Source organism: Psittacula echo, assembly GCF_963264785.1.
Source record: "Psittacula echo genome assembly, chromosome: 11".
In the NCBI taxonomy this organism is placed as follows: domain Eukaryota; kingdom Metazoa; phylum Chordata; class Aves; order Psittaciformes; family Psittacidae; genus Psittacula; species Psittacula echo.
In genome coordinates this window covers 15,310,312-15,338,074 of record NC_137746.1, presented here as the reverse complement: position 1 = coordinate 15,338,074, position 27,763 = coordinate 15,310,312, and the positions used below count along the sequence as shown (strand labels likewise).

The 27,763-nt window shown below is 42.5% G+C and overlaps 1 protein-coding gene across 7 annotated transcripts; it reads left to right on the top strand.

Moving 5' to 3' along the window:
• The first annotated feature begins 334 nt into the window (after nucleotides 1-334).
• Nucleotides 335-27,763, top strand: MATR3 (matrin 3). 7 transcript variants are annotated; one of them, XM_080627458.1, is made up of 15 exons: nucleotides 335-405; nucleotides 8,617-9,700; nucleotides 13,877-13,938; nucleotides 14,872-14,913; nucleotides 15,139-15,242; nucleotides 16,958-17,010; nucleotides 17,443-17,568; nucleotides 18,187-18,312; nucleotides 18,498-18,668; nucleotides 19,929-20,060; nucleotides 21,427-21,470; nucleotides 21,939-22,329; nucleotides 23,967-24,360; nucleotides 24,966-25,087; nucleotides 26,689-27,763. In XM_080627458.1, exons 2-15 carry the CDS (start codon nucleotides 8,810-8,812, stop codon nucleotides 26,737-26,739), a joined length of 2,709 nt encoding a protein of 902 aa, XP_080483584.1. In that variant the 5' UTR covers nucleotides 335-405; nucleotides 8,617-8,809; the 3' UTR covers nucleotides 26,740-27,763. The 7 variants fall into 7 exon arrangements, with proteins under 7 accessions (XP_080483584.1, XP_080483585.1, XP_080483580.1 ...); XM_080627454.1 differs by having other exon boundaries at nucleotides 355-405; nucleotides 1,140-9,700; XM_080627457.1 differs by lacking the exon at nucleotides 335-405 and adding an exon at nucleotides 619-748.

Here is a 27,763-nt window from a genome sequence, read left to right as displayed (position 1 = left end):
GCGTTGCCAGTTCCCCCGCTTCAAGTTAACAGTGAGAGGCGCGGTCCCTGAGGGAGCCTGGCTCTGTGTGAGGCGCGTTTTCCTCCTCCTCGGCTGGAGACACGTTTCTTCCTGGGGAAGCCTGCGTTTCAGAAGGCACCGACAGCAGAATTATCCCCCCGGCCCGTACCCCGCACTGCTCCGGCAGACGCAGACAGTAGCGAGGCGCTGAGGGACATGAATGAGCTGAGGGCGGCCGCGAACCCGCGACCCCGCCCGCTGCCGGGGGGCGGAGCCAGGCGGGAGCCGCTAAGCCCCGCCCCCGAGCGCCTTCCCATCTGCCCCCGCGGGAGCGCGCGGACAATGAGCTGGGGACGAGCGGCGGGCTGGCTCTGGGCGGCTCGGCGGGGATCTCGCGAGAGCAGGGTGAGCGGCTCCCACCTCTCGCGAGACCAGTGCCTCCCCCCCTTTCCCCTCCTCCTCCCGGGCCACATCCACACACGGAGGGCGGAGCGGAGCGGACCGGGCGGGCGGCCGTCAGCCAGCAGCCGAGCGGCGCGGAGCGGACCAGAGTGGAACGGCGTGGAGCGGGGCGGCCGCCGCCGGGCACGTGAGCCGGCGGGCGTGCTCTCGCGAGCGCGGCGAGGCCTGCAGCCGCCTCCCCCCCTTCAGTCCCTCCCTCAGCCCCTCCGCGCACCCCCCTCCCCCCCTTCCGAACGGGAGCCGCCGCCGCCGCCGCGGTCCCTTCCCGCCGCCCCTAGGCCCGCAGGTAGGAGCGGCGCTACGGCCCCCTTCTCCGGCCCGTCGCCACGCTAACAACCGGGGCTGGCGGCCGCCACTCCGCGGGAGAGGGAGGGGAAGGGAGGAAAACGTCCGTTAGGAACGGCCGCGGGTTGGGGGGACGGGCCTGGTGCGCGGCCGCAGCGCGCATGCGGAGGTGCCGGCTTCGGCCTCGGCCTCGGCCCGCCCGGTGCGGCGGCCCCAGCGCTGCCCCGCGGCCGCCCGCAGCGCCCCCGCCCGGCGGTACTGCGGCCTCCGGCGGGCCCGAACAAAGCCCCGCGGCTCCGGTGCCCGCTGCCCTGGCTCGGGGCTTGCTGGGCGTGGGGAGGGGGGTTTCCTCTCGGCTGCTCAGTGTTTCTGCACGTAAAACGTGTCTTTAGGGGTGATCCCAGCTAAAACCATGCTTCGCCCCCTGAGTGGAACTTCACCGGCGCGCCTGGGAGCGCTTGTGGTAGCCTCGGAGTCGGCATCTCTCCTCCCCAGCCCCCCCCCAGAACGTGCTCTCGGAAGCTGAACATCATGTCTGTAACCTCCCGAACGTGTTTGAAAGCCGTTAGCCTTAAAGCCTAACGGGTTTGATGTTTATCTGGCATTAACAATTAATGAATTGAGCCTTAAGAACACTGGCAGTGGGAGCATCCCTCTAACTCCTCTTTCTACTCAGTTTCACTTTCATACAATTTAGGCTGTGGTTATGCATCATGGTGCAGGGTTTTTTATATTTTTTTCCCTCCTGGGGTGGATTAATAATGTTCTTTGTCTTTGATGTACATATTTTGTTTCCAAAGTCAAAATAATGAGATCTGAAGTTCACTTATGCTAAAAAGAAGCATAAAAGTTGTAAAGAACTTTTTGGGAACCTGAAGAGCTGCTTTGTTCTGATAAATGAAGCATTTATGCTGTAGAAAGAAAGCTGAAAAATCCCTCTTTTAAATGTGAGGCTTTTCTCCTTCCCTTGAATCATACCTTTGGGAAAAAAGTATTTGTTACTGTTTTAAACAATTGAATAGTCTTTATTCACTTTACTCAGCCTTAAATTCTTCAGGCTTTCTGAGCTGTTGGTGGAGTAGGTGGTCCTGACTTTCTAGAGTAAGTAGGGAGTAGCTGTTGTGGAAAATTAAGTCTCTTCAAGGAGTCTGTGTGGCTTTCGTGCCTCAGAAGAAGAGGGAGTGTTTTTTTCTGATGCTGCTTTATACAGAATGTTGATCCAGTGGGTTAATCTTCCTGACTTTTGAAACATGTTACTATATTGAAAACAATATATTAAAACCCTACATTATTTTGCTCAAAAATGCAGTGTGATTTATATTAATATTTGTATTACTGAGAAATGAATGATCTTCTGTCTTTAATTTTATCAGCAAACCCACATAATGATTCCTTACTGAATTATGTGGAATGATGAGATTTGAATGAGGATGCTGCCGCTTGAGCTCTGTGCATATGTGTGCTCAGAGGTAACCCAATCTCAGCACTTTCATGTTGTGCACTGGGTAAAGGGGATGAAATCTGACCGACACATGCAAGAATTGTGATTGCTTCCTCATGATTCTGGTGAGGTGGTGATGCTATGAGCTTTTTGTGTGTGTTTGTTTTAGAGAAGCTGTCTGCCATTTCCAGTGTTTTGCACATACCTAGGGGATACATACATCCTAGCACTAAAATGATGGGAAGAATAACCCAAGAGGAATTCCTAAATCCATCCCTAAAATGTGAATATCCATGTTCCTAAAGGTGAAAACTAAAAACCAATTAAGGAGAAGAAGGGTCAGTCTCTGAGGCTCCAAACTCAGATGTATGGATATTATGATCCATACAGCTGAAATATGATTGCCAGCTGCTTCATTCAGGACTACACCTAATTAAAGATGCTCATTAATTTGGTTGGAAATAAAGAAGTAAATATTGTCCATTGCCCTTCTCTGTGCCTGGCACCCATCTCTGCAGAGAGTTCTGGTGAATGTGAAGGTTTTGTAATGTAATGCTTGAAGTGTTCTGGGTAGCTCAGCAGATCTGGGGGAAAGCTGTTGGAAGGAAAACTGTAAAGAAATTATTTCTATTCAGTTCCTTTGTTACTTTATGATTGCATTTTCATAGCCTCTCTGCTGTTTGCATTCTTCCTGTGTGCTCTGAGTTAACAAGTCTCAAAAACAAAAGCAAATTCCTCACAATATTTCTGAACTAATTTAGTTTGCAAGTGTTGAAGCACCGTATTGTGGAGTCAGAACTTGGATAAGAGTTTTCATTTTGAGCACTGAAACAGTCCCTTGATTCTCCTCTGCAACTAGAATACATCTCAACAACTGCATGCAAGATCTCAGCTGGGAAAGAATGTGATTTTTATCCCAACTCTGGAAATGCCTGGAGGCATCAGAATTATGTTCCCTGAACTAGTCAGAAGCTTTTTCATCACCAGAATACAAGAGTGTTCTGTTTTGCTTGAAAAAAAAGACCAAGGTAGAACTGGTTCTCTGTTACAGTGATTAACTCTCTGACTTGGTCTCTCTTTGGATTGCTACACATGTTATTTTTAGGATATAATTATGGTGTGCTCTGTGGTTGATGTCCAAGTTTTGGTGCCTGTGAGGCTGTTGTTCATCTGCAGCACTGATGTGAATGAACAGTGATCGTATCCTCACTTTGCATGAGATATCATATCATTGGTACCAGATCTTCCAGCCTAAGATCCTACGTTATTCCACTGTGACTGGTTTTGGCAGAGCCCTTCTCTTGAACCAAGCCTTGATGGCCTCACGGAGCTTTCTGTAAGTGCTGGAACCTGTGTGCATCCACCTTATTGTAGAGTTGGAGCTCAAAGGTAGCTGCCAAGAGTAGCCTTGCAATTAGTAGGAAAGAGTGTCTGGAAGCCATAGGGGTAATCAATGCACATGACAGCAGTTACTCTGGATGTTCCTGGATGTTCCTGTTTTCCTTTTCTAAAAATACACGTTTTTGTGCCTATCTTATTCTTTCTGTACTGTTCCTTAGACTCTTTTTTACTTCTGTTGTTTCTGTAAAGGAATAAGTATGCTCTTTTTCCGTGCACTCTTGCAAAAAGAAGGATGCTGGAATTTATTAGATCCTCTAATTAGCAGAAGTAGGAATTCAGCATCTTTTACAGTGCTCTTTTCTGCATTCAGATGTTAAAAACTAAATTCTTCTAAGATTTTTAATTGCTAAACTAGTCATTTTAATTCCCCATTTATAAACAAGGCTTTTTTTATATGTTATACTTCTGGTCTGAAGCAATCCTCTGTTATAGTAACTTCATATCTCAGGTTTTTATGTGCTACCCCGGTCAAGCAAGTCACTGAGATGAAGCTGAACATAATCCTAAGAGCTGAAACTCTTCAGTTGTTCTGCCTGGAACAGATCGGCTAATCTGCACACCAAAAGAGCACTTCCATCCAGTGTGCCAGTGCTGCTTGAATTTTGAGGGCATGACCTTTGAAGATCAGTTGAACACAATGGGTTGCTTTCTTGCTTGTGAAACAGCAATGTTAAATTACCACTCTAAACCCTGCTACCTGAAACGGTCATCTGCATTTTCTCTGTGTAAGGCTTCAACACAATTCCTCCTTTGCCTCTGGAAAGACAGCGGCTTTTTCTGCATTGTCCAAGTTAAGGTAATCCTCTAGACTTCAAATCCCTTATGCTTGGTCAGTCAGCAGCTGGAAAACATCTGCTCCTCATTTCCTTGTGAGTTTCGGTTTTCACACCATCAATTCTCAGCACAACATGGGGAGCTGTCCATCTAAATCTGTCACTTGAGCTTCTGGATCTCTTCCGCTGATATCCTTGGAGATGGTTTTGCCGAGAACCACATGAATTCTTCATAGCAGAATAGGTTCCTGCAACAAGGATGGAGAAGAAGAATCCATAGATTTTTATCTGAAGAGCAAGAACTCAGGATGTGAGACTTCTCTGAGACTTTTTTCCCAAGGGTGTGCAGTCTTCAAAAGCCTTGTGTTGTTACAGACTGAGGGGGTGTTTTTTCAGCTTGCAGGTTAATTCATTTAACAGAATGGAGTTTTATTTGGTGAAATTTAATGTGTGTTCCGAGAAACTTTGGTTTTGAGGTGAAAGTGAAACTGACTAGAAAGTGAAAACAGGGATTTGTCATTTTGGAGACTTTCCTATGAAGAAAGGAAAAGGAATGGGGGAAAAGATGAGTTGTTCTAAGAACAAGCTTCATGTTAACCCATGCATACATATGATAGCTTTAAAGAACCCCGATCGGTGAGAAGGATTAGGAAGTGAGGGAACAATTTTCAGCCTCCTGGTGTTCCACAAAAGGTGATAATCTCAAGTTGTCACATGCAGCATGATCAACATGTCCCAAGAATTCACTGAATTGAATTGTTTTCAGGAACAAAACTAATATTTATATTGAGGCAGTTCTATATGTTTTACTGAAGTTTATAATCAGTTTTATACAAAAGAGAAAAACCTTCTGTAGGGTTTGAAAATCGGCCTCATTTTGGCCTTTATTTGGTCCCAGTGTATTCTGTAGGATTCAAATTTCTTGGTTTTGTTGCCTGCTTTTACAGAAAACTCTTTTGCAACTTGTAGATACAAAATGTGGGTGTTTTTTCATTGTCTGCATTTGTTTGGAAACCTAATAACAACATTTTGACTTCCAACTTGTTTCAAGATTGCTTCATATTATATGTTTTCAAATCTTAATATGGCCAAATTTCTGTCCACAGCTCTTAAAAATGTATATCTGAAAGCCTGTCTATTCCCAGGGTAGCTGAAATGACATGAAGAACAATTAGCATAACACTTTGTACTCTGCTAAATCATGTCTGGATCTTTAGACAGCTTTGTTCAGTCAAACTCATCTTGCTGCTGTGACTCAGTGGATGGCACACTCGCTTAAAGCTGGCATGGGTCCATGGGAGCCTGTCTCTACCAGGTGCTGACATGAAAGCTTTCAGAATGTGAGCAAGGCAAGAAATGTTATCTTGGAATCATGTGTTAAACCTGACCATGTGGAAGTTAAACATTCTTTGGTATGATTTTTAGAGCTTTTCCCCACTTTGCGTTGTTGTCTTCATCTAATCTTAAGGAGTGGGGAATAGGAGTAGAGTACAACAGCTATTGCAAGATGACAGTAGTGATTTTGTGAGGACTCAGTTTTTGTAAGGACTCCACTCTAATATCTAATAAGGTGCAGGGCAGTTCACTGGCCAATATTACATTGTCTTCATCATACTGTCTTACTGTCCCTTCATGCTTTTTCGTAAGATTGTCACTGTGTCTTGTCTGTGTGTGTGTCCCCCCCCCTGGTTTTATTTTTCCCTTTGCTTTTCTCTCCTATGGGTGTTTGCAGCAGCCAAGCCTGGTTATGTAAAACCTCCGTGTGCACATGGGGTCACCTCATGGCATGTCATCAGGTTCTCTGCGGCCCAGGTCCCTGCCAGACTGGGTTTTGTTCTCTGCTAATCTCTGCAGCGCAGCAGACAGTGAACTGCCAATTGAAAACTGTGACAGGAGGATTAGTGAGCATCTGTTCAAAGAGAAAGGGCAATGGAGAACTTTCCTGATCTAGTGAGAACTTGAATGGTGCAAGACCTTGCATTAATGGCAGGATGCACCGTGCCTTCCCTGACTCTCTGCTGAATCACTGTGAGGGGCAGGTTCATAAAGCCTTCTGGAATACCTGATGTTATGAAGAGCCTCGTAAGTTCAGTTTTAAACCATTCTGTAAGTGTGTGAATGAGCTACAAGGGAATTTATATGTAAGAATTGAAGGAGTAAGGATTAACCTGTAGAATTACCATTCAGTACTTTGAAGATTACTGAGTGTGTAAGGTAAAACAGGTGCCCAGGTGAATATTAGTATTTCTCTCGTGTTTGAACTCAAGTCTTTACTTTTGCAACATAATTCTTAAAGGCTTCCTATTCAGGTATCCTTCAGTGTGGTCAGCTTGTCCTGGCTATCTCACTTAGAATTGCCTCCTCTGCTCTCCCTATATTCTTGTTTTACTGTTTTTCTCTGAAGCTTTCTGTCCTCTGCCTCGGATACTTTTAAACTTATTTGCATCCCCATGATTCTCAGTCTCTTAACCTAATGTTACATACTCAAGCTCACTTTAAGTGACTCCATGGTATGCGGATCTTAAAAGCATAGCTGATATACAAGTTTGGCTATGCCGGTGACAGAGTATGTAGCAAACTGTGTGAAGCAGTATTTTAGTTAAGTATCTCTCATAGAATTCATTGGGTTTCTACATAAATGGGTAATTTTGTAACATGCTGCTACCCAGAAAGAAAAGCCAAGTGTGATCCAACTTAAAGTGAAGAAAACCCCTGTGTGTTACTGAAACAGGGCTCTAGATTGAGTAGGCAGTTGGGATAGAGACCTGCTCATAACCTTGACCTTTTTTCTTCTGTTTCCAGTACAAGAGAAATTGCCTTCTGCAGAGCTGGTCTCTTCAAGGGAAAATTCTTGCTTTCATTTTATCCTTCCCATTCCTCCCCAAACATGCCTGCTCTCTTAGAAGCTGGTTTCATTTGGAGCTATGCAGTTTGTGCCTGTTTCTTTTTCCAGTCACTTCTGTGTTCTACATGTGTCTGAGTGGCAGTGCTGGAGAAACAAAAACTGCTCTGCAGGGAGTCAAAAGGGCTTTACTGCACCGGGGACCCAAGAACAACATTTTCCTGGTGACATGTTTTCATGTGTATTGAATTGCTTTCAATTTTGTGCATCTCTCCCAAGGCTGAAAGAGGATGAGGGGAAGAATTACAGGGTGTTTCTACTCTGCACTTAAAAAGACCTGAATATTTTATGCAATATATCCATTGTACCATAAAATACACTGTTTAGTTAAAACTTCAAGTTGATCCAAATATTGAAATCCTAGGTTAGTATTTTAGTAGGACACAGGGCAGATGTAACTCTTACAAGTGACATCTTAGGATCTTTAACTACCACATGTGGTCATGGTATCAAAGTGCTGGGCCTGAACCAAAGAATTGGCGTGCTGGTACGAAACAGGAACACCACACCATGGTCCTGAGGACTGGCTGGGGGCATTGTGCTATCTCCTGACTCACCTGGTGTCTCTTTCTGCTGGAGCAGGGTTTCCCTTGGAACTCCCATCCCAGTACTAAGCCTAACCTTGTTTAGCTTGAGGCCTGAGAATACAGGCTGATGGCAGAGCTGCACTGTAACAGAGTAAAGAATCCCTTCTGAAGTGCTGTTAGCAGCATAACTGCAATTTGAGCAAGAGGTCTTGTTTACTTCCCACAAAATTTAAACCTTATTTTTCTTGTTCACATCTGTCTTCACATCAGTAATTGGAATTTTACTGCATAAAGAGTGAATATTATGTTTGGTCTTATTTACCAGATCTTACAGCAGAAACTTTTTGCCCAAGCTTCAATTACTTTTAACTTCCTTTCGTCCTATTCTGTGGTGGTATAGGTTTCATTTTCAAATGTGTTATATGCCAAAGTCATCTTGGATTCTGTGGGCTTATGGGATTTTTTTTTGTGGTCTTCTCTATATAGTAACGTAGGGTATAAACAAACGCATTAACCTGAGATCAAGGCTTACATGCTTGTAAACTTTGGATGCTCTCAGACATCCCAGACTTCCGAAATTCACTTGTCTTGAGTATGAAAGTACCTGTTTGTGGAAGAGGAGTAGTATGTATAGGAAGCACTGCTGTGTTTTTATCTGAAATAATATATGTAGGTTCTGGGTGCCTCTTGAATCTGTTAAGTTATGTAATAAAAGCCTTGTAAGATTGAGATCTTTTAATGTTTTTTTAGATCAACATGATGCATAAGTTTAAAACTGCATCTGTTTAAAGGGATTTATGACTAAACCTGCTTGTTTTTCTACAGAATTGTCTGGTGTTTCTCAGCTTGAAGAAGATCTGCAGTCATTATTGATCCTCTTTCTTGGCGTTACCATTTTTGAAGTGAAGTTTGCCTAGCTTTCTAGTGTGAGCTCTCTTTTCAGCCATCTTAAACCAAAACAATAATAATAAAAGAAATATTTTTTTGATCCATAAAGTAGACAAGCTGTAGCTCTACAATGTCCAAGTCATTCCAGCAGTCATCTCTGAGTAGGGATTCACAAGGTCATGGGCGTGACCTCTCTGCAGGAATAGGCCTTCTTGCTGCTGCTACCCAGTCTTTAAATATGCCAGCATCTCTTGGAAGGATGAACCAGGGTACTGCACGCCTTGCTAGCTTAATGAATCTTGGAATGAGTTCTTCATTGAACCAACAAGGATCTCATAGTGCACTGTCTTCTGGTAGTACCTCTTCCCATAATTTGCAGTCTATATTTAACATTGGAAGTAGAGGTCCACTCCCTTTGTCTTCTCAGCACCGTGGAGATGCAGACCAGGCCACTAACATTTTGGCCAGCTTTGGTCTGTCTGCTAGAGACTTAGATGAACTGAGTCGCTATCCCGAGGACAAGATTACTCCTGAAAACTTGCCTCAGATCCTTCTACAACTTAAAAGGAGGAGAGCTGAAGAAGGTTATGGTAGAGATGGCAGATCATCCACACGGGAACCACCATACAGAGTACCTAGGGATGATTGGGAAGAAAAAAGGCATTTTAGAAGAGATAGCTTTGATGATCGTGGTCCTAGTCTCAACCCAGTGGTTGACTATGACCATGGAAGTCGTTCTCAAGAATCTGGTTATTATGACAGAATGGATTATGAAGATGACAGATTAAGAGATGGAGAAAGGTGTAGGGATGAATCTTTTTATGGTGAGACTTCGCATAACTATCATAAATTTGACAGTGAGTATGAGAGAATGGGTCGTGGTCCTGGTCCTGAGAGATCTCTCTTTGAGAAAAAGAGAGGTGCTCCTCCAAATAGCAATATTGAAGACTTCCATGGATTCTTACCGAAGGGTTATCCCCATCTGTGCTCTATATGTGATATGCCCGTTCATTCTAATAAGGTGAGTTATGCACCAGATACTTCTATTTTCCTTTACGTTGTAGTATCTGTTCTGTTTTTATCTATTTCTTTAATGATTTCTATAGCCTGGTTGCTTTTGAAATGATCTGAAAGTTGGTTTGACAGTGAAAAAGGCACTTGATTATTTATACGGTAATTGTAACAAACATTGTAAACCAGGGCTTTACATTAATGTGTTTTGTTTGCCCAGATTGCTTAACTTCAAGTCAAACAGCTATCATCTACTGGGATATCTTATTTATATTTTACATCTACATGTTCTCTTAACCACCAAACATCTGGCATTCATGCAGGTTTGGGGTGGGGTGTTTATTGTTTTGTTGGTTTGGGGGGGGTTGCAGTGTGTCTACTGTGCTGTTCAGGAAGCTAGTTTCAGCTCTCCTCCGCATCTGTCTTGATTGCTGATTTGTATGTAGTTAAGATGCATTCTTGCACAGTTCTGCTTTTTCCCTGTCCAAAGGGAAAGAGTTAATGTAGAGCCCTGGAACTTAATTGCAAAAGTAAAAACCACGTTTTAGATTAGCTCATTCTTGCCTTTTTAATTTCCCTTTAACACTTTATCTCATACTATGGCTGAAATTTGTCGTCATTTTTCTCCTTTTTCACAACTTCCTTAGACACTTCAGACTCACTTTTTATTGTCACATGTTGCATCTCTCCCTGTAAGACTCTCCCAGCAATCAGTCTGCTGTTGCAGTATCCTGCGCTGTGTTCCTAGTAGTGTTCTTTACTTGGCTCACAAGTAGAGTGGATCTTCGGGTATATTCAGTTATGCTGAGACTTCCCTCTTAGTTTAGCCACGAGTAGCTCAGCTCTCTGCAGAGGTAGCAGGTTACTCCAGATGTATCCCTGTGTATCCAGACGTTATTTTCAGAGCCTTCTCACTTTGAGCTTTTCCAGTTTTACTCATCTTGCTGGTTTTCAGTATACACCAGGCAGTTCAATTGGCTAATGCAGTGTCCCTCTTGTTACGATTAGCAGCTGATTAACCTTCAAATGCAAATATAATACATGCTGTTACTGTAAAATGGATACAATGTGGAATTGCTGTTACTAACCATTTCTTTACAGTTACCTCTCAAAAAGCGCTGCTTCTGTACATCTGATCTTTCTGACACACGAGAGTTACTCTGTCCCTACAAGGAAATGATCAAACCAGCCTTAGAGCCCCACGCTGTATGACTCCAGCTGATCTGACAGTTTATGAACTTGTATTGCTTTAATTGCTTTGGATATAAAATAATCACAGTAATCCGGGTTTCTTGTCTCCTGTATTTGACCTTTATTTTCATAGAAGGTTTTAAGTGTTAACGGTTTAGATGCCATGCTCAGGTCTGTAAAAGGACTTCCTTTGGTTAGATTGAAAACATAAACTTCTGAGGCCCTTGAAGATGGCAACCAGTAATCCTGTAAGTAGGGTTCTTTTTAGCACTTTATTTTAAAGCCTCGTGCTTCTTAGTTTGCTTTGGTATGCAGATCTGCTGAAAGGAAATCCAATGTGAAATATCTTCCCAGGTATGAGACGTACCAAATTCTTTTGACAGCATAACTTAAGTGGCTGTAGTTTCTTCTGTAACATGTAAACCCATCCAGTTTTTAGGAATATGCTTTGACTTAAACTGCTAGTACACCATAAAATATTTGAGATTGGATCATCTGTGTCTTATGACCCACATTTGGGCTTTGTTTCTAATAGCAGAAATCATGTCACCACAAGAATTTTTCTCTTTCTCTCCTTTTTTCCTCTGCTTTGCATACCTGACAGTTACAGAATGGCTTATTTTGTGTCTCCCACAAAATTGAATCCAGTTGCACTTGTAATCTGATCTGAACCAAAATGTATGGAAAGCAGAAAGGGAATGCTCTTCTTAGCTGGGACAGTGTACACTTACTACTGCAGCACCAAAATCTCATTTTCCCCACCTCCAAATAAAAATACAGATTTTTTGGAAGGGTACAGTAGCGCAAGGTGTGTTTTAAGCCTGAGCAAGGGGTTAAACCCCCTTCACTGGCAGCCTAATCCTCTGCTTTTTCTTATTTAGCCATGTTCTTAACTGCTGCTTTCAATTGATGTGTATATATTTTAAGGCCTAGTTTGTTTTCTGTCTAATTGCGAGATAAATTGTGCCCCAGTTTCTCTAGGCACTTCGTCAATCTGATCCCTTTCTGAAGGAGTGAGGTGTTAGCTGTGGAGGGATTTTCTCTGCCAAGTAAAAAGGCTGCTGCAACACGAGCAGATGAATTTGGAGGTTAAACACTCGGAATGGTGGTACATCCCAAAGGGAAAGCATAGCCGTGTTCCTGATAGAGGGCTGCCTAAAATTAGATGCTTAAGTTTGGCCTAATTTTCTGAAGAACAGTTTGTCCTCTTGCTTGTATCCATTGAGGCAAAAGGTAATCTGAGTTCTACGAACCTCAGTTCAGATTTTACATACCTTGACTTTGTTCAGCATCTGTCAATAGCTGGTGCCCTGAAACCTCAGAGGGGTGACACTTTAGACTGGATAGAGGCAGGGAGGAAACTCCACATTAAGAACTTAATAAAAAGTTAATAATGTAAATAAGCCATTGTTGTTCTGCAGGGGGATCCTAAGTTATGTGTCAGATCTAAAGGCATTTAAAATGGAATTAGAATTACATCTCCCAGACTTTGCCTTTAGTTTGCAGATAACCTCTGCTTCAGCTTATAATGATAACTTATTTAAGATAGCTTCAAAGCATATTGTATCAACCAGAATTGGCCACTGAGGCTTTACAGATTGTGCACCCAAATTTAAAGGGGTTTTTAGTGTTGAAAGAACTCTTTTTCTGGAGGATAATGCTAAAACTAGTTAGCAACTTAAACTGAAGAAACTTTCTTTCAGGTATTAAATGCTTCCTAGGTAGGCTTGCGGGGGTTTTATCCTAATTACCTTTGTATTTATTAATTTATAGTTGCAGTTCCTAGATATTGTGCAGTTAACAAGAAAGAGGTGCTCTCATATCTGGATAAAATGAATGAAGGTTTCATCGTGCTCCGTGTTATATTCTGTGTTTTATGGAGTAGTGTTGTAAAGTAGCTTAACAACACGATGGGAGATGTTAAATCCGGGTTTTTCTCCTTTGAAAAGTACAAGGTAGACATGTAGCACATGGAAACCCTTACGAGGCCTCAGGAGTCCCTCATTGTCCCCAGAGGGATGGCTGGAGAGTGGTGGAAACTAAACAGCAGGAAAGATGAGGTGTTAGGAGAAATGTCATTTGTGGGTGCTGTGCAGAAATACACATGGGAAAAGAGACAGAAAACAGTTGCTGGTGCAGGATCCATATTCACAGTTTGACAGATGCCAATATTACACAAACTAGTACTGTTAACTTGTAAGAATGTAAGCAAGTGGAGATGAGGCACGTTGTACTTGGCTAAAGCAGGAATCTCCCTGTCTGCCCTTCTCTTGAATAAAGAACTCCATTTGTATTGACAATAGTCTGCAGAGAGAAAGCAGAAACCCCTCATTCCGTTCTAGTGCTAAAGCCGGAACAAGGAGTTTCACCTGGTGATTTGGTTTAATTATAATGATATTACTCCTCCTTTGTACCATCCTGATTTTGATCTCATTTTTTCCCTGATCATTCCCCTCAAATGGTTCTATATTTTTATATTTCTCCTGTACACTTGTGGTTTGTCCCTAGCTATCCACTTTGATTGTGTTCAGTCTTTCCTTTCTGAATTCCTTGCAGTTTCTTGGCTGCTTTATGGTTCTGAAAACCTGAGTGCTTTGTTCACATGAACCTTTAAAAGCCTGAGGAATGAAGCAGAGAGAGTGAAGGAAATTCTAAAGTTACTGAGGACAAAAACGACCTCAGTATCCAGTTGTAAAAGTTGCAATCGCAGTGATGTGCATGTCTGGTGTAGCAGTTCCCCTTGGTAAGCTTTGCACCTTGGAGGCAGGATAAGCCCATAGATCTCAAGGCATCGTTCATCAGACACCTTTTCACCCAGGTTAGGAGTTAAGAGGTGGGTCCAGTTTCAGTGTCTCTTGAAAGCACTACAGAAAGATTTTTATCTGTGAATCTTTGATACTTCAGCTTAGAAGAGAAGGTGCTGCACTGTAGAACATTGTTTTGTTAAAACTGGCTTCCCAAATGGGGCTGTTAATTGTTGTTTACTTTGCTGCAGGAGTGGAACCATCATATCAATGGAGCGACTCACAGCCGACGCTGTCAACTGCTGCTTGAAATGTATGAATTCCAAGTACAATAAATACCCTTGTGGCATGAGGGCATGTAGAAGCTTGTAATCATAGAGTCCCAGGCTGGTTTGGGTCGGAAGGGACCTTAAAGCTCCTTCAGTTCCAGCCCCCTGCCATGGGCAGGGACACCTTCCACTAGAGCAGCTTGCTCCAAGCCCCTGTGTCCAACCTGGCCTTGAACACTGCCAGGGATGGGGCAGCCACAGCTTCTCTGGGCACCCTGTGCCAGCGCCTCAGCACCCTCCCAGGGAAGAGCTTCTGCCTAAGAGCTCATCTCAGTCTCCCCTCTGGCAGGTTAAAGCCATTTCCTTTGTCCTGTCCCTACAGGCCCTTGGCCAAAGCTCCCTCTCCAGGTTTCCTGTAGCTCCTTTAGGCACTGGAGCTGCTCTAAGGTCCCCCCGGAGCCTTCTTTTCTCCAGCCTGAACAAGCCCAGCCCTCTCAGCCTGGCTCCAGAGCAGAGCTGCTCCAGCGCTCTGGTAGTCAATTACGTTGTACAAAGCAGGCTTAGAAAACCTGACGTGTGCCTCTTGGGGAATAAAACATCTTAAAAGAGCATCTTCAGGACAAAAGGGATTTCTGTTCATAACTTTTCAGTCCTGCTGATCTACATGGAACATTCGATCTGAACAGCTGAAAAACCATGGAATTTTTTAGTAGTCACACCAACTTCGAAATTTCTGTTGTGAAACATTCCATACAATTTGTGTTACAAATTGGCAGGCATGTTACCTGCAGTGGAGGAAGTTTCTCTTTAAGAATGGCACTTCTGTCAGCAGAGAAGTCTCTTGTGGTGGTCCTGTATTGGGTAGAGTTACCGTGTACTTAATCTGTGTTAATGTGGAAAGGGATCGCTACTTGTAGGGAAATTACTACATAGGTAGAGGAGAGTTTTCTTAATTTTGGTTGTTTGTTTCTTTTCAGTTACCCAGAATGGAATCCTGACAGTGACTCAGGACATGGGATGTAAGTAGAAATGAGCTTTAAAGGCATTCTTAATGTTGTATGTGAAACAACACACCTCCTCCTCTTCAAACCCATACCTCTCTTTGTTTTCTCCTAGCCAAAGAGCACCAGTAAAAGCAGCTAAAGCTGACTTCTCCTTAAATGCTCTGCAGAAATCAGGGGGGGTTGAGAATGAAGGCTTCAGTTTCTTGCTTTAAAATTAAATGTGTTTTCCCCTCTTTCTAGGGGTGATCCCTTTATGTTGCAGCAATCCACAAACCCTGCACCAGGAATTCTGGGACCACCACCACCTCCCTTTCACCTTGGAGGACCTCCTGTTGGGCCAAGAGGTAACAACAGCTGGCACCTACTTCTACAAGACTTGAGTTCTTGATATTTATTTGCTCTTCTTGTTCTAAACCACTGATAAATTAAAACATTTTTCTGAGCAGTGGAACTGAAGTACCTCAGTCCCTCCCTGGCCAAAGACTAGTACAGATCCTACACTTACTCCTTTCTACCATCTGTTAACTACCAGCCACATCATTTTGGCTGGGTTCTTATCTATGTTTGGTTAATCGACACATGGGTTGGACTTGCATTTTTTCGTGTCTGGAAGGTTTTTGTCTCTGATTTCTGACTTAGCTACATGTTAGTGGGTTTTTTTCTTTTGTGGGACTTGCAAGAATTCAAGGTCCTGAGTGTTTCCCCCCCCCCCCCCTTAGTTTCAGATTAATTTGACAAATAGATTTGAGCAGCAAGTGGGGAATGGGAAGATGGATGGTGCAAGTCTCTTCTTGACACAAAGGCAGGCTAAAAACCAGTTGATTTGCCTAAAGTTGTTACTTCCTACCTTTGAAATAGTTTTTAAAAGAGCAAAGCTAAGCAATTGATGTAGGTATCCTGAGAGAGCACAAGCATTGTGGATACTTTAAGGAATTTGTAGATGATAGATGCATTCATACCAGGTTTCATTAAAATAATACTGTTAACTTCCCAAAACATCTCAGACTTGACTTTGAGCCCAGCTATCGGAAAGGCTTTCTTAGGCATTCTGTTAGAATTGGTGTTGGGTTAGAACTAAACCTAGCAGTCTCTTTCTACACCTAGAACCCCAACTTAAAAAGTGTATCTGGGTTAAAGAGGTCTCCCATCTTTGGGACCTTTTGCTATGGCAAATCTCACTCTAAACCAGGAGAGGTGGGTTTTTTTTCCAGCAGGCTTTGCTTATTCTCAGCTATTTCTCCACATCAGGAAATGCAGCTTTGTCCTGGGTTCAGCAGTAGCAGTTATTTTTCTCCTTTTTAGTAGCTGGTGCAGCTGTGTTTTCATTTTTAGTCTGAGAACAACGCTGATAACACCAATGTTTTCAGTTGTTAAGTAATGCTTACCCTGATCAAAGACTTTTCAGTCCCATGCTCTGCCAGTGAGGAGGGGCACAAGAAACCAGGAGGGACCAGAGGTAGGACCCCTGACCCAAACTAGCCAAAGGGGTATTTCATACCACAGCACGGCATGCCCAGTGTAGAAACTGGGGGGAGTTACCCAAAAGGCCCAGATCGCTGCTTGGGTTGGACTGAGCATCAGTCGGCGGGTGGTGAGCAATTGCATTCTCTCCTCTTGTTACTTCCCTTATTATTGGTGGCAGCAGTTCTGAGTTTGTGTTATACCTTAGTTACTGGACTGTTCTTATCTCAACCCGTGGGAGTTACGTTCTTTTGAATGAGGAAGAAGGGGGGGAATGAGCAAGCGGCTGTGTGGTTCTGAGTTGCTGGGTGGGCTTAAACCATGACAAGCTTTTTCAGTGAAGTTAAACTGAACAGAATGATCAGGAAGGGAGACCTCAAGTTACAAGATTGTTGAAACGTCCTCTTTGGACTGTAAGGAAATAATTAGGTTTTAAAATTTGATGTCATTCTGGTTTAGTGTTACAAGTGACTTAACTTGATTTTGTGATTCTGTATCTCTAATCCATGATTCTAGCTCTTAAGAAGTTGTGAACACGAGACATGTTAACACCAGTCTTACAGCTTGAACTAAGCTTGCTCATTCTTTCATTTCTTAGGAGCTGGAAATGGAAATATGCAAGGACCGAGACACATGCAGAAGGGCAGAGTGGTTAGTATTAAAAGCTTGATATTTAGGGGTTTTTGAAAACTACAATTTATGTTATATACTTTGCTTTCATAAAGTCTTTAAAAGCAAGGGTTTAGGATTTATTTATGTGGATATACTGAAGCTCTGAAATAAGACTGGGGTTCCACTGTGCCAGGTACTCTACAGAATTACAGTTTCCAAACTGTACAGACCCCGTTTAAACATTCTGTTGTGATGAAGCTGTGGGACATGAACACACAGGCAACTTGGGCACTGCAGGCATCCTCCTCTGTGGAATCCCTGGAGCTTCAGTGCTTCTATTATATGCTTCTCCATTTTGGTTACTACTAAAAAAATAGAACCTAAGTAGAGCAGAGCCTTGACAGACTCTATTTAGAGTTTGCTGATACACATTTCCTTTCCATCCTGTGACGCATGCTTTGTCTTCAACAGGAAACAAGCAGAGTTGTTCACATCATGGATTTCCAGAGGGGAAAGAACTTGAGATACCAGCTGCTTCAGCTTGTGGAGCCATTTGGAATAATTACAAATCACCTGATTCTAAACAAAATCAATGAGGTAAGATGAGGCCCTTCAGTACTGCTGCTGGCACTGCTCAGTGTCCTTGGTGTGCTTACTGGCTGAGCTTAAGTTTTTAGAAGGACTTAGCTACCAAGCAAGATAGCTACATGTCACCATGGTCACACATGTGAAAGGAGAGTGACCAGTATATTTCTTTCTAGAAATGCTGTATTTTACCTTAAATATTGTTACAAAATCCTTCTGGTTGGTTGCTCATGGCTTTCTCAAAAACACCCTGTGCTTGCAAATTCCTGTGTTGTTCTCATACTCTCTGGAAACCTGCTTGGTCTTAGTCTGGGTTATAGAGTGTTGTGTTTTGAAGTGTGGAAAAAGCCAGTATCGCCACAGGAGAGAAAAAACAGGAAGCAATTTGAATGTTCTGAATCCAAATCTAGGTGGAATGTAAACAAACCAAATAGTTCTATTTGTGCACCTAAAGAAAGTATGTGAAATCCATGCCAGGCTCTGCCGGTCAGTTAATGTTGTAACCAAAAAGCAATTTCCACTTTTGATGCATCTGTTTTTACAGGAAAGCAAGGGAGAGCTTGATATTTGAAACAAAAATGAGAATTCTTGAAGGAGTAGCACTTACTTTGGTCATTTGTATGATTTCAGGCATTTATTGAGATGTCGACCACTGAAGATGCCCAGGCTGCAGTGGAGTACTACTCAACAACACCTGCACTGGTATTTGGTAAACCAGTGAGGGTCCACCTGTCCCAGAAATACAAGAGAATAAAGGTAAACCATTCTTGTTTTAGCAGTGCTTTATTTTAATCTGGGGCAGACAGTGTTCTGAGGCACTCGTGTTCAATTTAGTCTCAATTTATGTGCTTCTCAGCTGCATCATGTTCATATGGGACAGTTGGCCATGTATATTTTATGTAGTATGTCCTTAAAAAACTTCATTCCCTCTTTGATTTTAGAAACCTGAGGGGAAACCTGACCAGAAAACTGAGCCACCAAAACCAGAGCTTGGGCGTGTGATTCACCTCAGCAACTTACCTCACTCGGGCTACTCTGACAACGCAGTCCTCAAACTGGCTGAACCCTACGGGAAAATTAAGAACTACATCCTCATGAGAATGAAAAGCCAGGTAAGGAGCATAGGGACAGACAAGCCTGAGGGCTGGAAACAGAGGTGTTTAACTGTGAAGAAATGCTGTGCCTTTCACTGGGACGTGTGGAGCCTCTGCTGTAGCAGTGAGATGGAAATTGTTAGAGGTCTGTGTAGGTGGTGCTTGGCTATCAGCTTACTGCAAAATGTTACTGGAACGGGAGCTGCTTTGAGAAGAGCACAGGCCTCAGCTGTGAACATGATGCATTTACCATTGAGGCTTAATTTTTGTTGTTATGCAGATTTTTAGGAGTCTTGGGAGGCGGAGGGGGTTAAGGCTGAAAAAGCATCAGCTATGAAACATGAACAGATTCCACTCTTGCACGTCTGTCATTTGCACTTGATTTCTGATTCTTTAAAAGCAGTCCTGCTGTGGCTAGTAAAATGCTTTGGATGTGTATGTACATGAGTCCTATAAGTACCCGCGCTGTGTAAGCTGGATGCAGGAACACCTTTCTTCTCTCTGCCAGTGATACTCTAGCGCAGATGACTTCTTAACAGCTTTTTCAGCAAACTCAGTGTGCTGTAGGCTTGTTTCTCAGAGGAACAACCCCCGAAGCTGGGCTTGTAGATGAGCAGTGCCTGCCTGCTCCAGCCTTCTCTTGAAAAATAACAAAATGGGGGAGTGTCTTGGCTACCCTGGAATTCCCAGATGCCTAAACACCAAATAAATGAGTTTCATTGCCAGATGCTTTTTGTTTCATAGAATCCCAGCCTGGTTTGTTTTGGAAGGGACCTTAAAGCTCATTCAGTTCCAACCCCAACCACGGGCAGGGACACCTTCCAGTAGAGCAGCTTGCTCCAAGCCCCTGTGTCCAACCTGGCCTTGAACACTGCCAGGGATGGGGCAGCCACAGCTTCTCTGGGCACCCTGTGCCAGCGCCTCAGCACCCTCACAGGGAAGAGCTTCTGCCTAAGAGCTCATCTCAGTCTCCCCTCTGGCAGGTTAAAGCCATTCCCCTTGGCCTGTCCCTACGGGCCCTTGTCCAGAGCCCTTCTTTAGGTTTCCTGTAGCCCCTTTAGGCACTGGAGCTGCTCTAAGGTCTCGGAGCCTTTCATTTGGCATCAAGCACTTTGGTAAATTGGGAATGTTTGGAGAGGATGATGGGTCTAGAGGATGGGTCTGAATCTTGTAATTTCATTTCAAACTTTGGATATGCTGTGTTTAAAGTTAAATAACTTCGCCTGCAGGAATGTTGTGCATTTCAGAGTAATTTTAAATGTGTTTTAATATTTCCAGGCTTTCATTGAGATGGAGACCAGAGAAGATGCTTTAGCTATGGTGGAGCATTGTGCCAACAAAGCGCTTTGGTTCCAAGGCAGATGTGTGAAAGTGGATCTGTCTGAAAAATACAAGAAACTGGTGTTAAGGGTAGGTAGTAGATTTAGTTCTTTAGTTGCAGTTGAAGGTATAAAGTGAAGCAGAAGAGAGCTGTCGTTTGCTGGAAATTCAGTGCCACAGGTAAAATTGAAGGATTTGCCTTAGTGTTTTCTGGCTCTTTAAGTGCAGTCACTTGGCAGGAGTGGGATGTTAGGAGGCCTAGAACAAAGCAGACTTTTCATTTTAGATTAAACCAAGCCAACCAACTACTAGTATTTAGATTTTGGAGAAATTGGTGTAGATTTGAATGAAAATGTCTCTGTTTAGACCACTCTGTCATGTTTGGTATTTTACTCACCCTCTTCTGAAAACAATTAGAGAGTAAAATCCAGCTGGGCAGCAGAACTATGTACTCGTAGGTTGTACACTTAACTCTTGGCTTTTCCTTTCACAGCTGCTGGTTGGTTTGTCCATTTCATTGTACACATACTCTTGTGTACAGGAAAAAAAAACCAATGTCATTAAGGGACTCTTTTAAACTACCAAGTATTACAACAGAATGGGTTTCCTGTATTGGATGCCAACCAATAGCACTAGAAAGCTTTTTGTTTCCTACTGTGGACACTGACTGCAACTACCTAGATAGGTAGATTGTCTTATCTCATTTTTAAGAATAAGCTTTGTGAAAACTCAGATCTGTAACTGCACCTTTGCATGTGCAGCTCACATAAGGAGGGAAGGGCTGGCCGATAGCTGCTTTTTTTCCTGACATAAGACCAGGCTAATAGTCTTGTACTTACAAGACTTTCTCTATCAGATTAGGACACTAGGGAGAAAAGCAGGAGAAATCTGAGCTGTCACACTGTCTCAAAAGCATAAGCTTTCTGTGTTGTGGAGGTGAAGAAATCTTACAATTGCACATGGTCATGCACCAAAAATGAACACTTTGGGGCAAATTCCAATACTTACCAATGCACTGAATTATTGTCCATGCTGCTGCCATAGAAGCGGAATTTCTTGTTCAGTAACTCTTAAATAAGTGGTGTGAGACTGCTAAAGCTTTTCCACTACTAAGGAGAAAGAGAACAGATCGACTGATTTGTGCCGTTGCCTGCACCACACTGTACCAGTTCACAAGCAAAAAAGGAATTGTGTGTGGTTTTTCAGGATATCCCATTGGTTTTATACTGAATACCTGATAATTGCTGTCAACAAAGCCATGGGAGTTTTGGTTGGGTAAGGTCCTCTCTAACATGACAGCAGTTTAATTGGTTGGTAGATGGGCATTTGGAGAGTGCTTGTGGAGTAACATAGTTGGAAGTGCTTGGCTAGTGGGCTGTCTGGTCTGGATTAGTGCTGCAACACCTCTATCAATAATACTCTGCTGTGCCTTACTCATTCTATTATTTCATTTTAGATTCCAAACAAAGGAGTTGAACTGCTGAAGAAGGATAAAGCCAGGTAATGTCCCATTGCTGAAGCACAGTGTTGCTTGAAGTATGAAAACACCTAATCCAGAGCATAGAAATTGGACAAAAGAAGTCAGGCAAGCTCTGAGATCAGACTGCTGTTTGTTGTGCCCTGAGATTAAGTGTTTCTCTTTTGCTGCCTATCCTCTTCCTCTAATGATGAGGTCTCACAGCCTTTTCAGGCTCCTCAGGAAATGTTTTCCAGCCCTCAGTTAGCTTTGCCTTCCTGCAATTTAAACCCATGAACAGTTGTCCTGTCTTGTAAGGACAGTTCCTCCTTGCAGCAGCCGTTTGCATGTTTGAAGAACAGGATCCATCAAGGTTTCCCTCAACCTCCTGTTTACTGAACTAAACCCACAATATTTCAGGCTTGTCTAGAAAAACAGAACCTGACTTTTTTTGTAATGTAATTTCTGGGCTCTCTTAAGGTTTACAAGGAAGTGTTCTTTGTTCTTTACAGAAAGAGAACATATTCTCCAGACAGCAAAGATTCTCCAAGTGATAAGAAGTCTAAACCAGATGCTACTCAGAAACCTGAAAGTGGTAATGTAGAAGATAAAGGGAAAGAGGAGAAACAAGATGATGCGGCTGAGCCATCAGGCACTAAAAGCGCTGCACAGACAGACCAAGATGAGCCCAGTTTACTCCTGGAGTCTGAAGATGAGCTGCTAGTGGATGAGGAGGAAGCAGCAGCACTGCTGGAAAGTGGGAGCTCAGCAGGAGATGATGCAGATGTTGCCAATTTAGCTGATGTGACTACTGAAGAGAAAAAGGACACACCTGATGATGTGACCATAAAAACAGAGGCGAATGTTGCAACCAATCCAGCAGCAAAGAAGAAGCTTAAGAAGGTAATTGTATAGCAAGGTACCCAAGTGTAGAAAGCCCTGTCTGGCTTGAGTAGCACACCACCGTACATTCAATTTGAGGTCTCTTTCTGTGGGTCTTTAAAACACTTGGCGTGCAAACTGTCTGAGGAGAAATGGGTGCTAAAGCTCTTGTGAAGAAAAGGGAACATCCCATCGGATGCAACTTAGAAATGGAATTGGTTATAAATCCCTGGTTCTGTATAAAACCATTAACCTGTGGGCTTCTACCCATTTTTCTTGCCTTCACTCCTTTTTTTGAGTAACACTGAGCAGCCAGGAACTGTGCTTCCTGAGCACGGTTCTCTTGAGTATCTCTTGAGACTGGCTGCAGTTACTCTTGGAGCACAGAGCAGAAGGATGACATTCAAAAAGTTGTTCGTTTGGGACTTGAGGTTAACATTTGTGCATACAAAGTTGTACGTACATCTACACTTTATGCTTATCTGGAAAGGGAGGCAAGTCCATTTGCAGTTAGCCAAGGCCCATTTCCAGTGGAAGGTGGTGGGGAATAATTCCAAGGTGTCTTCAGTCATCTGCTTGCTGTTAATTCCCTTTTTCTCCCAGCCAACCCCATACTCTCATGGGTCTTTATGCCCTACCAGCTGCTTTTCTGATTCATACTCAGTTCTGTGCAGAAGCATGCAAAGTTTTAGTATCTTTATTGACTTGGAATGTTGTTTTGCAAACAAGTTATGCATGTTCCTTGTTCTTACTGAATGAAGGGTGCATGGGTTTAATCCTGGAGGATCCCTTCAGCAGGATGCTAGTTACACAGAATCCTGCCAGCACAACCAGCAGTGATTATTTCTCATTGTGGGCTGTCTGTTAGGCTAAACTCCCTCAAAACCCAAACTTGCTTCCTTGAAGACCTGTATCCTTAGAGCACAGATGCAAAGCTCAGTACTTTTTCAGTGCTACTCAGGACTGCTGTTAGTTAAGCCTGTGGAATACTGATGTTTATGGCAGGAATGTGTCCCAAAAATCAGGATTCAGACAGAATCACTGTCTTATAATGAAGTTGGATTTTAAGAGACCACCGCAGTTTGGGTGGTTGGTGCTTTTGAGTTGGCTTTTTGTTCTTTAATGCAGAAGCTCCAAGTTTTCTACTGGTTGAAAAAGAGCTCTATTGGTTTAAATGTACTTCCATGTTATTAATGGGCACTGAATTGTTCTGCTAAAGTTTTACCTTTTATGAGTTTGAGAATCTTGTGGAATAGTCTCAGATTGGAAACAAAACTTGTGCATTCCCAAATGAGTTCCACTTAAAATACTTTTGTTGAAAGGACTTTTGAAAAGTAAGATCAGAGTAAAAAGAGTAATGCTGAAATTGCCACGTTGAAGGTCAGATGTTGGTATGATAAAACAGCAAACCCTCCTGATGCAGAAAACCCCATAAATTTATTCTGTTCTAAAACAGAACTCGTGATTCTGGGTAAGTGGGAACATTGTGATGCTTCTGCTTGAGTAACTTCTTCAATGAGCGAGGTAGGTCTTGAAGGAAGAACTTTGGGTGGTTTTCCATGGAGTTTGGAGAAGGTCTTTCTCTTCTGAAACTGAAAACTGTTTGAGGGAAACATGTTAAGAATAAGCTGACGTAAGGAAAACCGTTTTCTCGACAGCGCTACGTGGGAGGCTTTCCACGGAGCATGGAAGGCTTTGTCACTCTGGATGAGGTTGGTGATGAAGAAGACTCGGATCATCAGAAACTCCGCAAGTCAGGCTTGCTGGTGAAAGCTGCTGCCAAAAACGATGATAGTTTGGCAGAAATCAAGGTAGACAAGATTGAGGAGGCAGAGCAGGAAAATGAAACCCTAGAAAATGGAACCAAACCTGAAGAAAACTTGAAGGCTGAAAGTGTTGAAGCTTCAGACACCACAACAGCACAGGATAGCGAGAAAAATGCCCATGAAAACACAGACACCCAGGATGAACAGGAAACAAAGAGTGTCCAAGAGAAAGCTCTTGTTCCAGATGAATTCAGGATTGGGCCGTACCAGCCAAACATCCCTGTTGGTAAGGCTGTTTCCGTTTCTTCTCAGATATGTCTCTGTGCATTGCAGTAGCATTTCTCATTTCATCTGCCTTTTATTTCTGGCAACACATTGCCTCTGAGCCTTTCATTTTAGGGCTTCCCGCTCTTCTCCCTTCTTCACTCCTCCTCTAACCCTAGTATTTCCTTTCTTTTTTTCCCTTATTTCCATACAGTTCTCCATAACACTTTCCTTTAGGTAGAAATTAAATTGGAAGAGGTATATTTTAGTGACACAGATTCAATTAGAGGCACAAATCACAATAGTGGTGATAGTTCAGATTCATACTAAATACTTAGAACTCAAAACTGATCACAGAACGTTGTTAGTTCTTTTGAAGGTACCAATAAAATGGACCCTTAAGCTAAAAGACTGACTTTAAACTTTAAAATCCAAGAAGAGCCTGCACATACGTAGTTGTCAGTAGGCCCTGGCTTGACTAAACTAAACCAAGGACTTTGAAAGATAAAGCAGCTTTTAATGTAAAGTGAATTACGGTTTTAAGAGTCAGCTGAAATAACATATGACATGAAAAGAAATGATGTAGAGTAGATCTCTTAGTTTATTTTGTGGTGTTTACTTCTCTAGGTGTGAATTATGTGGTACCCAAAACAGGGTTTTATTGCAAATTGTGTTCCCTGTTCTACACAAATGAAGATGTTGCAAAAAAGACCCATTGCAGCAGCCTTCCTCATTATCAAAAGTTGAAGGTAAGGCAAAAACTTGTTCATTTTAAATGGCGTGATTCTTTCCTGGGGAATAGATCTGAATGAGACTGCACTGAGGAAGAAAGAAGCTGTTCAGGGAGTGGAAATTGGCTATTCTGTAACTTCTAACTCAAGCTAGAGCTCTTCAAAACTTCATCTGGTGACTAGAATACACAGGATCCACATTTTAAAGATGGGCTCCAACATTCTTGTTTGCAAATCTGAATTAAAGAGGGCATTCCAATTGGAGTCAAGGCCAGGCTTAGCAGTAGCGGTGCAGAGTAAATACAGATGACTCAGATCCCTTCCAGTTGTCCCTTTGAGAGTGGTTTTAACCAGTCAACAGAGCTGAAGCTGAAGTTTTATATCTTTAAAAAGAAAAAAATCCATATTTGCAACTTCTGATTTTGTGAGCATGTTTTACAATTCCCAGTTGGGTTAGGTATCACATGATTGCATGGCACGAGTGATAATGCTGCTGCTCTATCTTTGTGTACTGTGAGCTGCTTTTAAATACCACCTCTGAGAAAGGGAAATCCTAAACAAAACTCTCATAGTAATGCAATGTGCACATAAAGTGACTTAATCCCAGTTGATTACTGAGCTGAAAGCAGACCCTTGGGGGTCTGAAAAGAAAGAGGCACCTCAGATGCCAAATCATTTGGCAGATGCCATTCAAACCATTTGCTTTCTCCCCTGCAATAATAGGGAACTCTACAACAATACAGGACCTTGGAAGGCAGGTGGCACAAATAAATGGCACAAAGCAAACAACATTGTCAAGGAGCATCTCAGAAAATCAATTCCCATGCAGAGTCTTGTAGTAAGAAACCCCACCTCATCCATCACCCCATAGCGTGTTTTGTTTTCTTTTTATTTTCCATTGAGGTACCTGGTTATGGGACTTTAAAGACTTGATGTAAAAGGGGAAGTGGGGGAAATAATCCCAAGTTATTAACTTTACCACTTACACCTGATTTGATTTGCTTTATCCATGGCACAAATGACTAGTGAGCTGTGCTTGAATGGTTTCCTAACACTGGTGTGGTTCTAGAGCTGGGGAGGGAAGGTGGGGCAGCTTTTGTTTGGCAATGGCACTTCTCCAGCTGGGAGTCTTGGTCACTGAGAGCAGTAAGAGTAAAGAAAGAGATGAAGTGATACCGTTACCAAATGTCATTGAAGCAGTAACAAATTCCTCCAACTTCCAAATAACTCTTCTTTAGAGAGGGGAGATGTTTTGTCCCTGATGTTATAGATGGCAAATTCTGACCAGGTAAGTGGCACAGTCACTGACACGATTCCATGACACAATCAAAAGTCATTCTCTGGGCTTGCCAACCGGTAGGGAAGGAGAGGCTGGCAGAGGCTGCCCGTCAGTGTTTCCTGGTGGCAGGCTGTGTGTTCAGTGGCATGGTAACAACGTGGTGCTTCAGAGGAGCTCCACTTCAGTGTACAGAGAAGTGCCCGGCTGTTAGTTACAACCTTTGCAGTTAATATTCACAGATACTACAACTTCAGAATTGGGTTTATGTTTCTAGTATTGATGTTGTGACTGTGAGAAACTTTTTAAATATATCCAAAATCTGCTTGCTTTCTTTTAACAGAAAATTCTGGATAAAATGGCAGAAGACCACAGGCAAAAGAAAGAAGCTTAAAAGGAAGGAAGGATGTAAGGAAAACAGTGGCTTTGTTTTTAATGTTAATCTTTTATAAAAGCAGTACCAGTAGTAGATGGAAATACTGTATTCTTTTTTGTTTTAGTGAGATACAGTAGGCATTATAGGTCTGTTCATGTGTTAAATGTTGCAGCAAAAAGCATATGCAGTTAAGTTAATGACAGAAATCTGTTCTTCATGTGAGAATGGCAACAAGCTTTCGTTTTGACACTTCAAGCTATTAAAGAAAAGAATCTTGCACCTTTGTGGGAAGCTCATCTATGAGAAGAAAACTTCATTTAAGTGGAATTTGCTACTTTGGAGCTTTAGAAATTGTCTTTCAGTTCCATTCTCAATAAAATATCAAAAGTAACGCTGTATTTCTAGTTTCTCTAGAACATTCCATGTTTCAGTCTGAGCCTAGCAGGTATTTAATTTCCAGTGTAAGGCTGTCATTGCATTTCACTTTTGAAAAGTCTTTCAATGTAAGTTCCATTTTTAAATGTTGAATTGCAGTTTCTTTTAATGTCATTGCTGTTATATAGCTAATAGGAGAATTAGCGATTAGTCAGCTTTAGAACTTTGTGCTTTTTTTGCCCCCTAAGCTCTTGATAGATTTTCCTATTCAGCTACTCCGTGTATATTTAGTGCAAAGTAAATGCCTGTTCTTCTCTGACCAGTATTATTTCCTTGAGCTCTTCCTGCTTTTACTTGAATCCTGTAGCTGTCGTACATCTCTAGTACATCCAAAAGCAGCATTCGAGTCCTGAACTGTAAAAAAGTATCTTTATATTCTTCACATGTAATTTTTTCATACCTGCATTTTACACCCAGTTTTGTTTAAAATCTGGTTTTGTCAAGAATCTTTAGAATTGTGCTCTTAACGTTACCTGCACATGTGAGATGTGGACACGAATATTTGCATGTGTAACCTGTGTTTATCTGTAGTTTTTGTTATTTACTGCTTATTTGTGAATTCAGGTTACTAAAGTGATTTACCAATAAATAAAGCTAGGTGCCAGTA

What these genes read in the sequence shown, in the direction of transcription:
- MATR3 (XM_080627458.1), top strand. Translation starts at nt 8,810, where the DNA reads ATGTCCAAGTCATTCCAGCAGTCATCTCTGAGTAGGGATTCACAAGGT. An exon ending in AGTGACTCAGGACATGGGAT is followed by an intron (nt 14,914 to 15,138) that starts GTAAGTAGAAAT and finishes CCCTCTTTCTAG; the next exon opens with GGGTGATCCCTTTATGTTGC. An exon ending in CCAGCCAAACATCCCTGTTG is followed by an intron (nt 24,361 to 24,965) that starts GTAAGGCTGTTT and finishes TTACTTCTCTAG; the next exon opens with GTGTGAATTATGTGGTACCC.